We start from the raw sequence: 20,309 nt of genomic DNA on the forward strand, positions 1-20,309 counted from the left end.
ACTTAAGTTCACATAGTTTTCTTAGTTGTCAATGCTGAAAACTGAAGGAGCTTATAGTGACATTTCCCTTCTGCCAGAAGCGGTAAATCCTCACACTTGTCTATCTTTGAGACAGTGGCGGCTTTGTTCAAGGCCTGTCAGCTAATCAAACTTCCAGTGTCCCATAAAGGCGAGTGTAACCTGAATGGGTGTAGATGTGTGTGGAGGGAGTGTCCACTTGTCCAAACACATACCCTCATCAGGGGTGATGGGGGGGGTTAAATCTTTGATTAATGTAGTGGCACATATGAATGTGATAAGTAGTATACTTTTTTTATATACACAGAATATGTGAAGAAATAAAAATAAACTACAAGAGTGAAACTAGTAATCCCCTCGACACTCCACCCGCATTTTATGAGTTTGGATGACTGCACTCAGAAAGAGATAAGCTTGAGGAACGCCTCAGCATGGTATGATCCACACCCTCATGGGGATGTGACATTAACTGGGTAACTAAAGACTGAAATAAAGGATAGGGGGGGGGGGGGGTATCAAAAAGTAATAAGAACAATGTGTATGCACAAATACAAGTGCAACAGATTAGACACAGATAACAAGCAGCAGATGTTTCAGTGGCATTGGGCAAGAAAAGCTAGAGTTTGCATGTTCTACTGTGAGGTTGATATGGTGAAAGTGCTTGGCTATGGTTGGCATGTGTTACCAACAGGGGTGTGTGTGAATTGTGACTGTATGTTGCCATGGAAATTGTCTTTGGAAACAATGTGGAAACAATGATTTTAGATAAATAATTCACCCCCTTTAACAGAAAAAAGGTAGAACTAGAAAGACTGGAGTTACATAAGAAGACTGATGGGTAAATATCTCAGTATGTATATTACTTAGGAAAACAATGACTGAAATACATGATTCCCTTCAAAAAATGAGTTTATATGGCAAAAGAGACTCAAACATATTTATAAAGTAAATTTAAGCTACAGCAGTAGATTCACTGTGGGCTTTAGTCTTATGAATGGGGAGCATATGAATCAAATGGAGAGAAGGACTGAAAGCTCACTGTGTTACTGTGAATGGGAAGTCTTCGTCATAAACTCTGAGGTTGCTAGGCACTGAAAAACAAAAAGCAACAAGAGTAAATGCTACAGGAATACCCTCTTCTGACTGTTGAGACAAGTCAGGTCTAAGATATTTTATCCTTTGTAAAGAAATATGATCTGACTGCTTTATGCTAACACTTCAAAATAGGAATCCAAAACTAATTTTAGAATAGAGAAGCACTTCCATGGGAAAAACATTCTGTGGTCATGTCACTGTTGACTGCTGGATTATAGTGGCATTACCATATGATGGGAAAATATGACTGTATCTGCTACTGATGTAGAAATCAACAGTTGTCCACCACCCAGCCATCCTTCTCTGACTTCATCTCTCTGACTCCATCACTACATAAAAGACTGTCAAGACTAGACAATGTAGTTTAGGGAGTCTCTTCTAGACCAAGGGGGCAGTGCTTAGTTCGTCAGCATGGTCTAGTTAAGACCGTCTCACACTAAAAGATTTTTTAAATCTTATCAGATTTCAGAGTCCACAAACATAGATCATAGATTTCATAGATCATAGATTTACCAGTGTGAGTTTCGCAATGTGACCAAGTCAGCACAACACACAATAACAGATTCCATTCCCAAACAACCAGATTACGACTGTAACATGGGAAATCTCGCAAAATCTCTCGCCGTCAAACGTGCCTTAGAGTAAACAAACATGGCGGACGACGGGGAAGATATTTGAGATCGATGCGACCCCGACGACAAAGAGAACCTTAAAGGGATAGTTCACCCAAAAATGAAAATTCTGTCATCATTTACTCACCCTCATGTTGTTCCAAACCTGTATGATTTCCTTTCTTCTGCTAAACACAAAAGAAGATATTTTAAAGAAGGTTGGTAATTAAACAGTTGCTGGTCCCCTTGACATCCATAGTATTTTTTTTCCTATATGGAAGTCAATGGGGTCCATCAGTCGTTTGGTTACCGACTTTCTTCAAAATATCTTCTTTTGTGTTCAGCAGAAGAAAGAAAGTCATACAGGTTTGGAACAACTTGAGGGAGAGTAAATGATGACAGAATTTTCATTTTTGGGTGAACTATTCCTTTAATGTAAAGTGACATATAAAGCATAGAAAGCAACATTCATCCATCTATCCATTTTCCAAACTGCTTGTTCTAGGGTCATAGAGTAGGTCAGGTCATAGAGAAAATGTAAATCAACTTTGCTCATCTCATCTGTGTGCTAATGTTTTGAGCTACTGTATGTGTTCTGTTTATCTCTGCTTAACAGCTGACCACACCTGCTGTCAAGGCCCTTTCTCTTAGAAGTTTAAGTACTATTATATTTTATTACTTAATTTTTAACTGCACCTTTTTAGGCTTACACTTGTCTTGTATACCTATCATAATATGGACAGCTCTGAACCTGTTTTATTTGAAAACAGAAGTGTCTATATGAACGAGTAATTGCTCAACATCATGTTGAACAAGTAGGTAATTGCTCTAATGATATCCGAGTGAGTAGTACATGGCCATTAGCTACTGGCAATGAACTGTCTTAAAGCAAATCCTTTCATTCGTGAAGTTTTAAAGTCTGCCTGGAGCTGCAATAATATTCAAACACTCATAAATTTCCTTCTCACTCTTTTTATTTCTGTTCTTCCCTGTGTGTATCTTGTGCATTTTTATAGAATGAATCACACATATTGTGAAAAAACTGAACCTTGTCATTTCTTTTGGTCAAATTTAGTTGCCTAACCATTCCAGCTGTTTTTAATTCATTGGCCTTTTGAAATGGTGTATAAATGTCAGAAATGCTCTTAAAATAACAAAGTCTTACATTTCTAAGGGTAGATTCACTTAGTTTCTGTATAGGTCATAGGTTGTACCTTAAAATCTAAAGTCTAAAAAAAACATTTCCACATTTATTACAACGAGAAAATGCTGCTTTTTACTTATTTTATCATGTTTTTAATATGAAAAGGTCCACAAATATCTATATTTAAAATGTTTTATAGGCTACTGGATTTTCATAAATATGTAAGCAGAAAACATACAAATGTTTTAACAGCAAGTAACATACAAAAATGTCAAACCATGCATGTTTTTGATTAACATAAATAATAATTAATGGATTGCATAAAATAAAATTATTAAAAAAAAAAAATCAATACATATGCCCTGACACTTTTTAGGTAAAGTCCACCTTCAAAAAATAGTTGAACCTGTCCTCCCCAATTTGTGTGTGTGCAATATTTTTCCCCTAATCTTTATTGAGTTCAATAGTAAATCTGTTGAGATTATGGGTGTGCCTGAATCCCATAAAAGGCGGCTCTGTAAACTGGCAGACTTTGATGATTGTGGCTGTTTAAATGAGCACCCTCATTGTTTCAAGGTACGCTGGTTCACAGGCAACTCGCTGAATGAGTAATGAGTATACTCCAGAGTGAGTTCTCTAAACAAACACCCATCCACTATAAGAAGGCATGCTCATGTTATGAGGTAGGAAAGGGAGGAGAAAAGAGGCATGTAGAGACAGAGTCATTCATACACTTCTTGCACTCCTTGGCCTTTGAAACAAAAAAAACAAATACATTTTTTTTAATAGATACAAAAGTATTCTGGCTCAGTGCTGCACTTACAGTCATGATGAATTATATTTTTTATGCATTTCTATTGTAGTTTTTTAATGACATGATATCTGAAGAAATGGTTTGGTAGACCCCTAATATAGACCCACCAACTTAAATAACTTAATAACAGCCACAAACTAAAATTTACTTCTTTCTGCAAAATTACTTCTTACCTCTAAATTACTAACATTTACATTTGTGTGTGTGTGTGTGTGTGTGTGTGTGTGTGTGTGTGTGTGTGTGTGTGTGTGTAAATTAAAGTGATTTCATTAAGTTTTAGGGTGTTTCTGGATCCACCTAATAGATTGCGAACACATTGATGGTCATTATGAGTGTTGTAAGAAAAGTCTTGCCTGTGCAGATGCATGGTGTACTTTTGTTTAGGTGTTGGTTGTGTGTCTTTATATTATTAGGTCTCACTTTCGTTAACATTATTGCGTGTGCACAAAATATCTGGTACATATCATGATGGCCTTCAAAAGAAAAGGTTTGACAATAGCAGTTTTGGGTGGATGGAATGTGTGTGATTAGTGACACCTTTTTATTCAGTGCTTCTTAAGAAGCTCAGTCATGCCAAGCTGGGACAGGTTTAGCAAAACATGGGAAGTGGGCTTCAGTCTACCCTCCATAATCTGGAAATACAGACCCGACTGGTTTCATTCATCTGAATTCTTACTATAGAAACCTGAGATCTAAATTTAATTTAGTTTTGCATATTGGGTACAAAGCTGGTTGGATCAAGTCTGTTGATGTTTCTCATGAAGTCCCAAATAAGTCTTTACAAAACAATGCTTTTGCATGATCAGCATACCTTAGAATTTACATATTTTACTATTAAGGAAACATTGTGTAATCTATTAAAATGTTATATTATAGAATGCTGAGTGACTCTCCATTCTCCTTTTTTTTAAAAAAAAAGAGAAAAGAATAAAAAAACTCTGCTTTTATGCAAATTACACATACCACAGCATCTACAAGTCAAGTAAATCCAGGTATTCAACATTTAACAGTAGACAGGCATGTTCTGTTCTTGATATTGTTTAAAGATCAGTTCCAAAGATTTGAAAGATCTGACTTTGGTGTTTTTAAGTATTGATATCGCTACAATCCAGAAATGCTTAACAAGAAAGAAAACCTAAAATAATGAGTCCTTTTCAAAGTGGGTTGAAATGGAAATACTGAATGTATCATCCATGAATAGGACAATGAAAAGATAATAACATCCCATCCCCACATGCATTATTAAAAATTCAAATGAATGAATGTGCTGTTCAGTTGTGTTTTTGTTGTATTGACTTTTGTTTTGCACGCTTTTAAAATGCAGAAAGATGTTTTGTCTGTTTCTCTTGTTAATTCTCTTCAGAGAAACTACTGCGACTAGACTTAATAAGATTAAAAACAAGATTTTGGCTTTATTTTATCAGATCTAGACTATTGGGTGCCATTAAAATACATATCAGAAGATATTCTGTTCTGTCCTATCACTGTTTGATCTGCAAATATGTCTGAAATGTCTGAAAATGATTCCACCCTTGTGACTGACTGGTGGCCTGGCCGCATATTTTACAGTCTTTTTGTCTTTCTGATCTTACTGAAATAAAACTGTATTGAGAAAAATTATTGTGGGTAAAAGTGTGGGTCCAACCTATGAATATGTTAATCCATTTTTTTTATTTTTTTTTATTTCAAAGCATAATTTCAAAGGTGTTTTTAGTGTCAGTTGATGACCCTAATAAAGGGTGTGTCCAATCTTGTCACTAGTACTTAAACTAGGAATGTGCCAGATCTCTCATTAACAGACATGGCACTTTACATTTTTGGCACATGGCACTTTACATTACACACAATTTCTGAAACTATGGCTCCATTCCTCAAAACTCTACACACAAAACCTCAAAACACGCACATAAGATGTAAAACATCACACATCTCTTGCAAAAGCAAACACTTCATTCAAAACGATTTTAACTCTTTTGAAAATGTTTTTGCATAGTAACAAACCATTAAATGATTAGCCACATACACGCCAAACTACACGCAGATGAGAAAAATGTAAAACACAACTAACTGTACAGAGTGTCATAGCACTTACACACTTACATCTATGTGCACAAATACACTTTATATAGATTATGTATGCACCATTGATAAACTTCACTGTTATTGAACTAAACTGAATCAACACTGAACTTACGCTGAATAATGACACTATTGGCTTGTTAGAGCTGCTTTAAAGCAGAATTGGAATGTATTACTATTGTGAAGCTGCTTTGAAACAATCTGTATTGTGTAAAGTGCTACAGAAATGAAGGTGACTTGACTTGAATGCATATTCAGTATATATTACAAAATAGACAAATGCAAGGGTCATTTCTTTCATGATCATTGGGTGTAGGTAATTGGGAAATTATTGTGGCATTTAAATGGCAGTGTTTTCTACATGAAACACACGAGCTGTTAGTTTTGAGTGATGTGTCTAATGCAGAGAACTGTGTTTAGCATTTTGCAAAAAGTTTGTTTAACAATGCAAACTGAGTGTAAAGCATATAATGTGTTTGCAATTTTGCAGACTTGGTCTGAAGATTAGGTATATGAGTGAATTTTTTCACTGAGTGGGTCTCAAGAACCTCTAGTGTGAAAGCATTTTTTTTTTTTAAAAACTGTAAAACATAAATGCTCATTTGTGTTCTATATATTTCCGTGTGTGTGTGTGTGCATATTATTTAGTAAGATATCTACTGTCATCACCCTCGACACAGAAATATTTGCATATTCTTTTCACATTACTAGCAAAGAAAATGCGTGTGCTTACTGCATTGCAGTAATTCCAAGGTGCCAAGCCCTGTTACATTACCGAAGCAAATAATGTACACATTGGAAAATATGCATAATACACCCTAACTTCAGATCTACTAAAATTGCAAACACAAAAACATGTTTGCACACTAATGTGTGCACATGAATAATTTCCAAAAAGTTGATGATGAGTCTGCACCCTGCAGATAGCTTACAGTCTCTAGCCAAACCCCAGGCCAAACCCTTGTCTGATTACTGTAATGGTTTGCTACAGTAAACTTTCTCCACAATGTCCCGGAGATCCAGCCCGGACATGCATTCTCTTGCCTTACCTTCCCGTCTGACGTCTTTAAAGGGGCTTGTGCACGCCATAGCTAAAGACATAGCTAAAGCTTATTACTCATCACAAACACTCGGACAAAGCGATGATTGCTGTACCATGATCTCACACCTTTCACACCTGATTTATACTATCATAGTGTCATGATAGTTGTAGATGATTGTGTAATACTATGTAATGGTGGCTGTGACACCCAACCGTTGGCTTATCATGTTGACTTGAACTGGAAATGAGAAATGGTCTGACTATGTAGGGCGTATTGCGTGGGAACGCTGTATGAGTGATCATAAAAAAGTTTAAAGGTAGACCGAAATGTACTGTACTTTTGTGGCAAATTTTCTCGCTGTTGTTTTCTCCCAGCTCTATCACACCACTTTGCTCCACCTCAAACACACACACTCATATGTACACACATATGGTGGAGTTTAGAGTCATAAAATACATTAGCTGCATTAGCCGCTAGCGCTACAGTGCAGAAGAGTGTGTGCACATTTTCCAAGATCAATCCTGACGGAAACTCCGCTCTCTGTTCTTTTTCCCTTGTAAATCTCAACAATGCAACTCTTCTTCTCTTGGGGGAAAAAAGCCCTGCCAGTTCCAAACACTGGCAAACGTAGATGGAAAAAGGCCATTCATAAATGTGAAAGTTGCAACGTGCCCCACCCTGCTGAAAAGAGCAGAGGTTAACTCACTCTCTACGGCTGCCCAGCCAACCAGATACTGAGGCAGAAACACTCCCGCTGGCAGTCTGTGAGAATTACACAGTCTTGTCTGAATTTTTTTGTTTTACTGAAATGTCTGTCCTCAAGTCTCTGCCTCTCCTCACATTTTCTCACTCCACCTGGGGCAAAGCCTGGGGCTGGGTGTGACACCATTTATCTTGAACTTTCTCTCTGTACCTGTCTAACAGGTAGGGTGTGTGTTGATGTAAATCTGTGTGTGTGTGAGTGAGTGTGTGTGTGTGTGAGAAGAAGCTAGCTCCGCCCCCTAACCCCCCTTTCAGTGTGTGTATAAAATCAGTCAGCCAGCTGCAGAGAGACACACAGAGGGACTTTGACTCTCCTTTGTGAGTAACCTCCTCCACTCCACTCCTCTCTCAAAGAGCACTCTCGTACCTCCTCCTCAGCAACTGAAAGACACAGGCACCATGGCAAGCACCAGGTCTATCAGCTACAGCATAGGTGGCGGCAGCGGTGGCTCCGTCAGGAAGAGCTACTCCAGCCAGTCAGCCTATGCAGTTCCCGTCGGCTCTACCAGGGTCAGCTCCGTCAGGAGATCTGTTGTGGGTGCCGGCCCAGGCTTCGGTGCTGGAGGCAGCAGCTTCGGTGCTGGAGGCAGCAGCTACGGCTTCAGCAGCAGCAGCATGGGTGGAGGATATGGTGGTGGTCTTGGTGGAGGTTTCGGTGGAGGCATGGGCTTCGTTCCAGCTCCCATCACTGCTGTAACTTACAACCAGAGCCTGTTGACCCCCCTCAACCTGGAAATTGACCCCACAATTCAAGCTGTCCGCACTCAGGAGAAAGAGCAAATCAAGACCCTCAACAACCGCTTCGCATCATTCATTGACAAAGTGAGTATTCATGCATTTGTTCACTCTTGTAATGACAATGTATTTTACATATTATGCAAATATATGAAATGATATAGCTCTGCACAGTGCCTGGAGTGCATTCAAATGCGGAATTCTCATTTAATTTCTAAGTATGACCTTTGAACCAGTGGCTCTTAACACTGAATGCAGCGAGTGTTACTACACACCATAATAGCTTGCAGCTGTAAAATTATAAATTGAGTGACACTTAAATATGTTTTCCATTGCACAACAGCATTCTTTGAGAATATCTGCAAGCTAGGCTTTTTTCTTAGTTGTAAAGCAAAAATCATCTGCTTACACCAGAGGCCTGTGTGGTACTATATTTACTAATTGGGCAGTACAAGCATAGTAGTAGTTTTCAGCAAATAAGCTAATGTAAATTCTACAAATGTTAAACCATGTGTGCTAGATCTCTCAGTATGGCTTTAGCCTTGGAAAAAAGTACTCCAAAAACCCATGACTGGAGCTATCCAAATATGGGTGGAGTTTAGGTAATAACCTAGCAACCATGTGAGTCATATATACACACATACATAGAGAGTGCTACTAGTAGCCAGTGTGTGCATAGTCCAAAGTCTAGACTTTATTACACCGCAAAAAATCACACAGCTTGTGAAATGGATAGTCAATTAGATCCCTTTGTGCTGTAGATTTTATTTCACTTAAGTCAGCTGTATGTTACACCCATATTTAGCTGCAAACAAACACTTCATAACTTTCTGAATAAATGTGGACAGAAGACACACCCTAAAGGGCATGGAGTCTACACACACACACACCTCTATTTTTTAGTGCCTGTGGGAGAATTTGCAGTAAGCAGTGTGTGACCAGGATGAGTCACCTCGGCCATAGATGCTAGATGCTCTAAAAACGTTTACCCTGCTTTATAACTTGCTAGTAGGTTACAGGTCAGGCTACCTTTGAGCCTTTTCTGTGGTTTAAGATAACAGGGAAATGTAAATCATTGTTAATTTAAGATTATTAAATCAAGAAATCTTGAGGAATAGGGCATTAATATTTCTAGGGTACATTCATACTGCAGACATCTAGAAAATATTTTTTAAGTAGATTAGCTAGACAGGTGCTGTCAGGTATGGCTGATTTCCAAAGACCACACACAAAACCTGCCTTAGGGTGTGGCAGGTATGTCTTGTTTCTCTGATGTTGCTGTTTTATCTGTGAAGCAATGCAGGCTTGGGGCGAGGCCATTACTGAAAGTTTTTTTCTAGCCTAGGAGTATGTAGCTTGTGTACAGCACTGCCACACCCAGTCAGTCCACTCTCATCTTCCCCTCCCCCTTCCCTCACTTCACCCTGCAGGAAAAAAAATGCCATCTTAAATGACTCATGACCATTTGTATTCCCTTAAACAATGCTTCCAGAGAGCATACACAAAGTTACTTAAAGAGCCAGCACTACAAAGGAGTCATACAAGCCAGACAAAACCACCAATCCACTTCATTCAGTCATTTCTTCTTCTTTTTTTTTCAGAATGCAATCTTCCTCAACTACATTTAACCCCCATTTAAGGAGCTTGACGGTGAAAATCATAAAAAAAAAAACCCCACTAATTTCTTTCTTTTTTCCCCCAGGTGCGCTTCTTGGAACAGCAGAACAAGATGCTGGAGACCAAATGGAGTCTCCTCCAAGAACAGACCACCACCCGCTCTAACATCGATGCCATGTTTGAGGCCTACATTTCTAACCTGCGCAGACAGCTCGATGGCTTGGGAAATGAGAAGGTTAAGCTGGAAGGAGAGTTGAAGAACATGCAGGGCCTGGTTGAGGACTTCAAGAACAAGTGAGTGAAGTTGTAATTTTGAAGGTGAATAATTTAACCGATAAAGCACTGAGAACAGAATTGATTTACTCACATTTTCCCATGTCTTAACAGGTACGAAGATGAGATCAACAAGCGTGCTTCCGTAGAGAATGAGTTTGTCCTGCTCAAGAAGGTAATGACCATTCATATTTTTTAATGGGTTGCCTCCCTTTTTCACTGCATTAAGCTTTTTTTTTTTTCGTCTTATTTTGTAATAGCAATGGGGAATAATGTCTTCTCATCATTTTTTTCAGGATGTTGATGCAGCCTACATGAACAAGGTTGAGCTTGAGGCCAAGGTTGATGCTCTCCAAGATGAGATCAACTTCCTCAGGGCAGTCTATGAGGCTGTAAGTTCAATTCTGTTGTGTTTGGCCAACAAAAACTACTTAGCATATAGTACTGCTGCTTTGTTATGGCGTGTAATTTACAGATTGTTCGGTCTGTGTTTGCAGGAACTGCGTGAGCTCCAGTCTCAGATCAAGGACACGTCGGTTGTTGTAGAGATGGACAACAGCAGAAACCTGGACATGGACTCCATTGTGGCTGAAGTTCGTGCTCAGTATGAGGACATTGCAAACCGCAGCCGTGCCGAGGCAGAGAGCTGGTACAAACAGAAGGTGGGTCAAGCTCTTATAGGTTCAACTCTTGAAGCCCACCTCATCTGTAGCTACGTAAGTGCTCATTGTCTCAATATGTGTTACAGTTTGAGGAGATGCAGTCCTCTGCTGGTCAATACGGTGAGGACCTCCGCTCAACCAAGGCTGAGATTGCTGAACTCAACCGAATGATCGCCCGCCTGCAGAATGAGATTGATGCCGTCAAGGGACAAGTAATGATGAGCAAGGATTGATTAAAAAATATTTCACATTCTGTTTATGTGAAAAAGCTGACTTTATGTATGTTGTTGTCATTTTAGCGTGCCAACTTGGAGGCTCAGATCGCTGAGGCTGAGGAGCGTGGAGAGCTGGCAGTGAAGGACGCCAAGCTCCGCATCAAGGAGCTTGAGGAAGCCCTCCAGAGGGCCAAGCAAGACATGGCCCGCCAGGTGCGTGAGTACCAGGAACTCATGAACGTCAAATTGGCTCTGGACATTGAGATCGCCACCTACAGGAAGCTGTTGGAGGGAGAGGAGAACAGGTAGGAAGTGTTAAAAAAGTGTTTCTCTGATATTACACTCTCAGAACTTTTCCACCAACCTCTGGGTGTTGAAAAACATCACTAAGCAAATCTGTCATATTCTTTACTCAGACTGACCAGCGGTGGATCTTCAGCCACCATTCATGTGCAGCAGACCTCTGGAGGTCTGTCATCTGGTAAGTAAATCCTCACTCTCTCTCAATCAATCCACCTTTTTTATGACCTTATTCTCCAGGTCATGTTGGATATGTCTCTGAACATTCATTCTCTTGCAGGTTTCTCTGGTAGTGGCTCTGGATTTGGCTATGGCGGCGGTTTTAGCAGTGGTTCAGGATTCGGAGGTGGTTCTGGATACAGTGGTGGTTCAGGATACGGTGGCAGCTCCATCAGCAAAACCAGCGTCTCCTCTGTCAGCAGCAGTAGACGCTATTAAGAAGAAGCCCTCCAACCCAACCCAACCAAGCGTCCCACCTTCCTTACCTGCAACCAGATCACTTCAAACCTTTCTACAACTCAAACCATCTATGGTGCTATATTCTAGCCAGACAGCTATCCCCTATTAATGAGGAGATGAGGACAATGATTTCTAAAAACAAAATATGTTTTAGGTTGTTCTGTGCGTTGATGGTAGTGACCCTTAACCAATAATCCATTGTCTGGTGGTATCACTGCCATTTTAAATCATCAACGCAACTACACTTAAATGACACCAGGAAGAATTTAATGGAGAATCTGTATTCCCAGCCACTGAATTTTTATTTCTGCACTGGTATGTATGGGGAAAGAGAAACTTGAATGAAATTCACATAGAAACCACTGAAGTGAATTAGGCCTTTCCCAACAATAGGATTTTAAGTCTCATTAGCATGACCACAAGCAGTACCATGGTTTCACTGGATCAGGGATGTGCTATACAGGTCCTGAAAGTCCTGGTTGAATGTTTTGTGCTGTGTTACAACTCCCTGCTGTATTTTAGTTGACTAATATGTCTTTTATCATTATGCAATGGTTGTCAGTGTCAGTTTACCGATTTGCTATAAAAACATGACCCACAACCTGTAACTGATGACAATGACTTGTGGGCTACCAAAGTCCAGTTATCTCACATTCAAGGGGGATCTGTTACAGCAAAAAATAGGCACAATGGCATTTCTGTGGACCATCCCTCCTTAACTTTGAGTACTTGCTGAGTTGGAAGCTGAGAGCTTCATTTACTATGTGGTGACTGTACTACCTTACACTTTCCCCAGTATTCAAACTGCTTCCAGATCATATTTTACAATCCCTGTTATAAACTGAAGCAACAACTCTGAAATCATGTTCAACCAGATTTATTTTGTATTGATTGACTTGACACCAACTTAAAATCTAAATACAATAAATCTGAGACCACAAGTTTTGCCTTGTTTTGTCTTTCACTGTTTTTTTTTTTTGTTGTTTTGTTTGTTTGGGTCCCTTAAATTTTCAAATCATCAAATAGCTGCATATGGCTTAAAATTAGACAATGGAACCACCAAGAAACTATAAATAGTAAAAGATATTTCAACGGATATATATTTTCACTTATGTTGGCCTTAAACTATGATGATGACACTTGGCTCTATCTCCCTCAATTAGTCTTCATTAAAATCCTACCTAACATGTTAAGCATCTTGCAAGGCAGAAATTACTTACTGCAACCATTAGACTCCCTTATTCTTAATACTCTTAAAACACTAGGTTAGTTAATTTTTAAGATATAGCTTTAGCCACATTTAGCTGTCCATAGTGGACAGCTATTCAAAAAGCCATTTTCTTGAGTATGCATAGGTTTTGATGGCATAGTTGCACATCAACCACTACAGTGGACACTAGTGCATCATCCTATACACTGTCACCAAGTGGCAGGCCATTGTATGTGGATTTTATTTCTCCAAACCAAGATGTCTGACAGCTGACTTGCTCCGGAAAATCCATCTATTTCTTCTTTCCTAGGAGGTACTTGCAGGTAAAAAAACAAAAACGTTGTAACATCTAAGGAGTCATATCATTGTTACATTATCCAAGTATTGATTTTAGATTGGAAGGAAATTCTGATTAATCATCTGTCCACTAAATTGGACATCATGCATCACTAGCTGTATTTCAGATACAATTCAAACTATTACTGTGACTGTTGTTCTTTAAAATACTCCAGATGTCAAAAAGTAATCTGATTACACAATGTGTTACTTGCAATGCATTACATCAAAGAAGTAATCTGATCACGTAATGCACATTACTTGTAATGAGTTACTTTACTCGTTTCATCAAAAAAAAAAAAATCTGATTACATATTACTTGTAATGTGTTACATGAGATTGAAAACACCTGATCACTAGTTTTTCCACAGTCTGAAAACATCAATAGATCAATGTAGATTTTCTCTGAGGAGAGCTATGGTAGAAATTTGTCCATTTTGAACACTATTTTAATTATCAGCTAATACGAGTAAATTGACGTGGGAGAGCATTTTCTACATAGTCTGAGTTGGGTTTTCACAGAGTTGTATCTTCACCACAGTTGTAGAGATCTTTGATGGAATCACATCCTCGTGTTATCAAAAACACGCAAAGTTCAACTTGTATGAAATTCTCGGTCTGTTGGTCGAACGGGAACAAACTCAATTGTGTTTGCAATAGTTGAAGCTGTATTCATTTTTTTATATATATTTTGTAGTTTTCACATGATTTTATATAATTGTATTTATTGTCTTGTTAAATACACACAGTATTACTATTTTATTATGTTTAATACAGTATATCTTCAGTCAAAAACAAAAGCGCATATTATCCACTCAATCTAAAAATCTTTTAGAAAAATGTTTTAAAAATATCTTATATAAGAGCAATAAAAACACAGAGAAAAAAAAATCATGACTGAGGTTGTCATAACTAATGCAAGAAAGGGTTAATGAACCTTTCCAGGAACTCTTTGTTCAACTGCATTGCAAAACTAATCTCTTAACATTTCTCAACATTCATCAAACGTCATATTTCATGTGGAAAGTTGTTGGGATGATATATTTCTATAGTGACATTTAACAAATTTCAAGCCATAAATTATTTTTCTTTGGTCTACAGTTGCTGTGGTATGTGGACATTGTAATTTGGGTTTTCAGCATTTGTTGCTGGGTCCTGGGAATGTGCTGGAAGCTCATTGCCCTGTACCTCTTGTGTCGCCGTTCTATAGATACAAATATATGTCAGAATTGCTATCCCAATAACAGTTGTGAGAACACCTGCAACAATTGGTACCGGATCCGGAGGATTGTAAACTGCAAAAGACAAACAGAAGTGAACATCAAAGTATGGCAAAGTCAGGACACCATTTAGGGACACAGTCAAAGTTACATTTTAAACCAAAGGACCTTGCCAGTGTGGCTGAAATTAATATTGTGGCAATATGGTTTAACCTATCAGTCCTTAAGAAATGACCTGCTCCATCCAAAATAAAACAGCTTTTATTAGGTTACAGATTTGACAGGGGTCTTGACAGAAAGAACTTCATTCTTTAGGTGTAATTTTCAATGACGTAAAAATTACAATTTAGTTGCTCAGCACTGACCCCTGGTGTTTGTTCTTTAATAAATCTACATTAAGCATTATAGATTACAGATCAAGAGCATGACTAGATGCAAAAAAAAGTCATTTATGTTAGTTATCATGGATTAAAAAGTTAGTTGTTTATAGGCACTCACTGTAAATGAAGACTGTATTGCTGGGCTGAGTCTCAAGTTGAATTTTTGAAGAATAAAGTCGGTATACACAATCATATTCTCCAGCCACTTTGTCATTCAGTGTGATAGACGCAGAGGTGCCTGGATTTCTGTAATGATCACTTAAGAAAACACCATTCTTTCTAAACACGATGAACCCCTAAACAGGAAAGAAAAGACCATTGTAAAGAAAACTGCTACATATGTTCCAGAAACAATATTTGCAATGTAATTATAAAACAATTCAGTGTAACAGTATAAGTGTGAATGGGGTGAGTTACATAGTCTGTTGGTTTTAAATAAGTTGAGTCAAAGGAGCAGGAGATTTCCACACTTTGTTTGTCCGTGACATACAATTTAGGGACAGGACCGTAAGTCATCACAGACAGTTTAGGAAGGGGCAATGCATCTGGCAAAGAGGAGAGTGAAAGAAAGACATTTATTATAAAGGTACAAAGTATGCGTGAATTAGTCAGAGCCCATGAATTGGTGTTTTGTGGCTTTTGGACCATTTTTATAAAGCCATACCTAAGCTTATGTGCTAGGTAGTGTACTCCTAAAAGTCAACATAATTAACCTTTAGCTGATATACAGGACACGTACATTAAAATTGGCATTAAAAACTCTCTCTTCTGGCAAAATGGGACAAAATTTTGATGATTCAACTTGCACTACACTGATTTTTTGTCCAGTTGTATCCCTCTAATAGTACCTGCAGCCAACTAGCAAGTAGAAAATTATGGTTCATGAAAACATTTCATGGGGTCTTTAAAACATTTTCGGGTAAAATGACATCGCAAAACTTTTGTATTATTAATCTCAATCTGTCTCACCTGAACAAACTATGTAGAAAGTGCCTTCATTTTTGCACGATTCAATTTCATTTATTGGGCAATCTCTGGTCTTTTCTTCTTTCCCACTGCATCTGAAACCCCCGATTTTGTCTGAGATATACTGGTTTTCGGAAAACCTCTTCCAAAATCCCAGCACATGCCCACATCCCAATTCCCTGCACACCACATTAGCCGTAGCATTACCGACAGATCCATCGAATCCCTTCTGACAAATCGTTTCCCAATTGGCTTTGATCTTGACAGCCAGGTCTCCCAGACAGCTTTCTCCACGATTTTGCTCCCAGAGGCGAACCGGAAGCTCTTCTGCACAAGGGAAGACAATGCACCATGTCTTTAGAAAACATAGGTGCACTTGAAATGTGTATAAGCACATGGGAAATAAAATCTCAATTGTTAAATTGAGCGTCAGTTAAATAATTTGGTCACAGATTTGGCATCTCAGATCTTAAAGCCCCTATTAATCTCAACCAAGTCTCCTTCTTTCAGAAAAGATCTGAACAATCTAAAATTATACTCAGATTTCTAACCAATTTCCTTCCAGACAAAATTATCTCAACTATGCTATCCACATTAATTTTACAGTTTAATATTCATTTTTACATTTCTCCTAAAGAGGTTTAGAATAAATATCCTGAGCTCCATTAAGTCTTTTGAGTCAATCTTTGGGCCGTGTGTGTGTATACTATAAGCACACATATTAACTCTCATACATGCAAAGAAATGTATTGCTTCTCTGTACCTGGAAAGGCTTGCTCGATTTTAGACTGCAGTGAATGCAAAAGTTTTCCATTGTACAACATCTCCATAGTGCAGACAAACTCTATTTGGACGACTGCATTCGTGTAACTTGAATAGATCCTATTGCCATCTGTGAGAAACACCGAACCAGCAAAGGTCCAGTTGGTCCCGGGTGTGACAGGTAGGATGCGGTAATACAGACTTAATGTGAAGTTTGTGACTGGACCAGCAGTTGAATCACAGTACACAGTGTAATTCCCACCCACAAGAAAGACACTGGGGCGCAAAGACACTATGGGAGGAGGGAGGGCAGCTGGTAAAGGGAAACAAGAGAGAAATACAGTGACATTTCAGTAGAACATTTTTTATATATATTTTTCAAAACACACTTATCTATGCATAATCAAACTTACATACGACTAAGGGAACAGTGTTACTGAATTCAGAGTAAGAATTCTTCAGTTCCGTTCGAGTGGGTTGGTACCAGCACACCATTTTCCCTTCGTACTTGGGTAATGCGGGGATACTGAAATCCACTGAAGTCGCATAATTGACGACCTGAGAGGTCACCCATGGTTCTGTGGTCTCTGGGGTCTGTGAGGGGCTTTCCAGCTTGCCCACAGACAGAGTTAGAGGATACGGAGCACCTCTAGGAGCGTAACAGGAAACATGTAATAAAGTGTTTAGCACAATATTACTTTCATTCACCGAGTATCCGAACTTGAGTACAGGGGCTGGAACAGATGCTAGAGGTGAGAGACAGAGTGAGAAAGGAACAGAAAAAGAAAAGGGAGGACAATACATATTAATGCAATATTGGACCAGAATTTATAGTTTGTCATTTAGTTGCTGTGTGCTTGTTCATTTCGAATCAATCAGCAAACCGCATAAGCAACACTAAATAAAAACAAATTATGGGATTTGCTTGTATTTAGTGTTAGGATTTTATGTTGCACTGACCTTAACAGGCCATTTGAAGTCACACATACACTACGGTTAAAAAAAAGTTTGGGTATTTTGGAAAAGAAGAGAGAATTTTTTTTTTACTTTCATTAGTCAAGGACATTGATCAGTAAAGACAGAAAATGTTACAAAAGATTTCTATTTCACATAAATGCTGTTCATTTGAGCTTCCTATTAATCAAAGTATCCTGAAAAGAAAAATGTATCACAGTTTTCACCGAAATATCAAGCAGTACAACTGCTTAAAAATCCTTCTCTCAATCTCTTTTGATGTCCGTATACCCCGCTTGTTTTAATTATTGTTATTTTTTCTTATCTTCTTACTGTTAATGTATGTATCTTTCAATAATAAAAAAAATAATTAAAAAAACCAACTGCTTAAAGGGATAGTTCACCCAAAAATGAAAATGCTGTCATCATTTACTCACCCTCATGTTGTTCCAAACCTGTATGATTTCCTTTCTTCTGCTAAACACAAAAGAAGATATTTTAAAGAAGGTTGGTAATTAAACAGTTGCTGGTCCCCATTGACTTCCATAGTATTTTTTTTTTCCTACTATGGAAGTCAATGGGGTCCATCAGTCGTTTGGTTACCGACTTTCTTCAAAATATCTTCTTTTGTGTTCAGCAGAAGAAAGAAAATCATACAGGTTTGGAACAACATGAGGGTGAGTAAATGATGACAGCATTTTCATTTTTGGGTGAACTATCCCTTTAAGCACTAAATCAGCAAATGAAAGATCATGTAACACTGACAACTGGAGTAATCAGCTTTTAAAATTAAAATAAAAAAAAAGAGTTTAGAGAGAATAGAGAGAATTTATCGACCCAAAGCGTTGAACTGTAGTGTAGTTGTACAATAAAAAGAGAACCTGCATAAGTTAGTGCAGGCATGATGAACTTAACATTATGAATACTGTTATTTATCAGATTTTATGATCATTCACATTTTTCACATTTATGTAGCTACTTTTTAGGCTGCCAGATCCCTAATCTTTTAGATAAGGACAAGTTGGTGAGAATACAGTACTTCTATAAACAGCATGACATTTGTAAGATTGTATGACCTGTCACCTGAATGGAAAACAAAATTGCCATTCTTCCCTCGTACTGACCATACTATATGTGTTTCTGCCTCTGTACAGGAGTAGGTTATTCAGGTGAAGTGATTCTTACCCTGGGACACTGTGATTCTCACACACACTATCCAGCACACCACAGCTAGCGCTATGAAGAAAGAGCGATTGCAATATATTGTGAAAAACAGGACTTCACAAATTAAAGTACATGAAATGTGCAAGTTTCAACATTTCATAAATGATTTTAACCATTAATATAGTTTTAGGCTCCTGGTTGAAAATATATTTTTACTTTACAAAACAAACAGTCAAACAAATTTAAGATTCAGAGGAGTACTGTTTTCAACACTTGCTAAACTGACTGGTCTGTATCTAAACAGTCCTGCTAACTGAAATGGAAATGTTATTAGCTCAAGCATGGGGACTTTTTTCAGAATCAGTCATGATATTTTCAGAATCAGTAATAGTGCCAGCTCTATCTATCAAGCCAGTTCTCTTCTAGTAAATGCAAATACATTGTATATCTTGTTGCAGAAAGAATTGGGGGAGAATATAGCAAGTTCACTGGGTAGCCCTGATTCATATACTTCAAATTTATACCATTAGTTGCAAATTTAATGAACTGAAAACCACAATCGTTAACTGGAAATCAGAGCTACATGCTTTTGCAATTAGCTCAATTTAATTAAACGTTCCTCTGATGGACATTGTACTGCAATGAGATGAGCAAGATGTACTTTAAAAACATCAGGAAAATGAAATAAACACTTACCTCTTGTGTTGGGGAGAAACATCCTGACAAGTAAAAGTACCGGTAAATGAAACTGTGACAGTACGAATGAAAACTTAAAACCACAACAAAGCTGAGCAAAAAAACCCAACTGGCGAAACACTGTATTGAGTAACTAACGGGAAGTACATCGACAAAAAAAAAGGAGGATATTGACCCCCCCAAAAAAGGATGTGACAGTTTTTTTAATTAACCGTAAAATATCCTTTTAGTCCACTATATACTGTGTGTAATGTATTTAAAATAATTATATTTAAAATATTTTTTTTAAATCAATCTTGAGTATTTTTTGTATTATATTTAATCTATTTATTTATTTTAGTTTTGCATTAGGATGATAAAGGCTTACATAAATGACCAAGAACAGTGTTATTTGCACACTTGAGATATTTAGATTTTTTTTCTTAGCCATAACTTATATTGATACCTCTGTCCATACAATAGAAAATGTATATGAATATCACATCATATTTCTTTTAAAATTGTATACCCCTTCACATTCTGCTTGTCTTTTATTTAAAATCTAGTCCTTTTGCTTTGTAATAATGGGTGCACAGTATTTCTCTCCCCTTGTTGATGAAGATCTTATCACTACAAAAGTGATTCCAAAGCACGTCCTTTAGAAGCCACACTTAGAGGCCTCAGCTTGACCTGAGTGAACCGGTTAGATCTCTAATCCTGCATGGCTTTAACTGCTGCTCTTAGGATGGTTGTGTTGCATAACTGTGAGAGAGCAGATTACTGACTGTTCAGTCACATTTGTCCCTGTCATTCTG

The 20,309-nt window shown here is 37.9% G+C and overlaps 2 protein-coding genes across 2 annotated transcripts; one reads left to right on the forward strand and one right to left on the reverse strand.

Annotated features, from left to right (window-relative positions):
* Positions 1 to 7,652: 7,652 nt before the first annotated feature.
* On the forward strand, positions 7,653 to 12,661 carry krt4 (keratin 4). Its single transcript, XM_079883892.1, has 9 exons — positions 7,653 to 8,388; positions 10,004 to 10,212; positions 10,306 to 10,366; positions 10,488 to 10,583; positions 10,689 to 10,853; positions 10,940 to 11,065; positions 11,153 to 11,373; positions 11,485 to 11,549; positions 11,649 to 12,661. The coding sequence occupies exons 1-9, from the start codon at positions 7,966 to 7,968 to the stop codon at positions 11,804 to 11,806; spliced, it is 1,524 nt and encodes a 507-aa protein (XP_079740018.1). The 5' UTR covers positions 7,653 to 7,965; the 3' UTR covers positions 11,807 to 12,661.
* Positions 12,662 to 14,066: 1,405 nt separating this feature from the next.
* Positions 14,067 to 19,629, reverse strand: LOC307165857 (uncharacterized protein). Its single transcript, XM_079883891.1, has 8 exons — positions 19,516 to 19,629; positions 18,841 to 18,891; positions 17,115 to 17,447; positions 16,703 to 17,014; positions 15,943 to 16,266; positions 15,391 to 15,518; positions 15,092 to 15,269; positions 14,067 to 14,668 (listed from the first exon to the last, which is right to left on the reverse strand). Exons 1-8 carry the CDS (start codon positions 19,535 to 19,537, stop codon positions 14,469 to 14,471), a joined length of 1,548 nt encoding a protein of 515 aa, XP_079740017.1. The 5' UTR covers positions 19,538 to 19,629; the 3' UTR covers positions 14,067 to 14,468.
* Between the last annotated feature and the right edge of the window lie 680 nt (positions 19,630 to 20,309).

Source organism: Squalius cephalus (genome assembly GCF_949319135.1).
Source record: "Squalius cephalus genome assembly, chromosome: 10".
Lineage (NCBI taxonomy): Eukaryota > Metazoa > Chordata > Actinopteri > Cypriniformes > Leuciscidae > Squalius > Squalius cephalus.

Excerpts from the sequence above, each read along its gene's own strand:
- krt4 (XM_079883892.1), top strand. The coding sequence starts at position 7,966 with ATGGCAAGCACCAGGTCTATCAGCTACAGCATAGGTGGCGGCAGCGGT. Across the intron at positions 8,389-10,003 it reads TCGCATCATTCATTGACAAA|GTGCGCTTCTTGGAACAGCA; the intron begins GTGAGTATTCAT and ends TTTTTCCCCCAG. Across the intron at positions 10,584-10,688 it reads TCAGGGCAGTCTATGAGGCT|GAACTGCGTGAGCTCCAGTC; the intron begins GTAAGTTCAATT and ends CTGTGTTTGCAG.
- LOC307165857 (XM_079883891.1), bottom strand. The coding sequence starts at position 19,537 with ATGTTTCTCCCCAACACAAGAG. Across the intron at positions 15,270-15,390 it reads ATTTAAAACCAACAGACTAT|GGGTTCATCGTGTTTAGAAA; the intron begins GTAACTCACCCC and ends TTTCCTGTTTAG. Across the intron at positions 14,669-15,091 it reads CAATACAGTCTTCATTTACA|TTTACAATCCTCCGGATCCG; the intron begins GTGAGTGCCTAT and ends TGTCTTTTGCAG.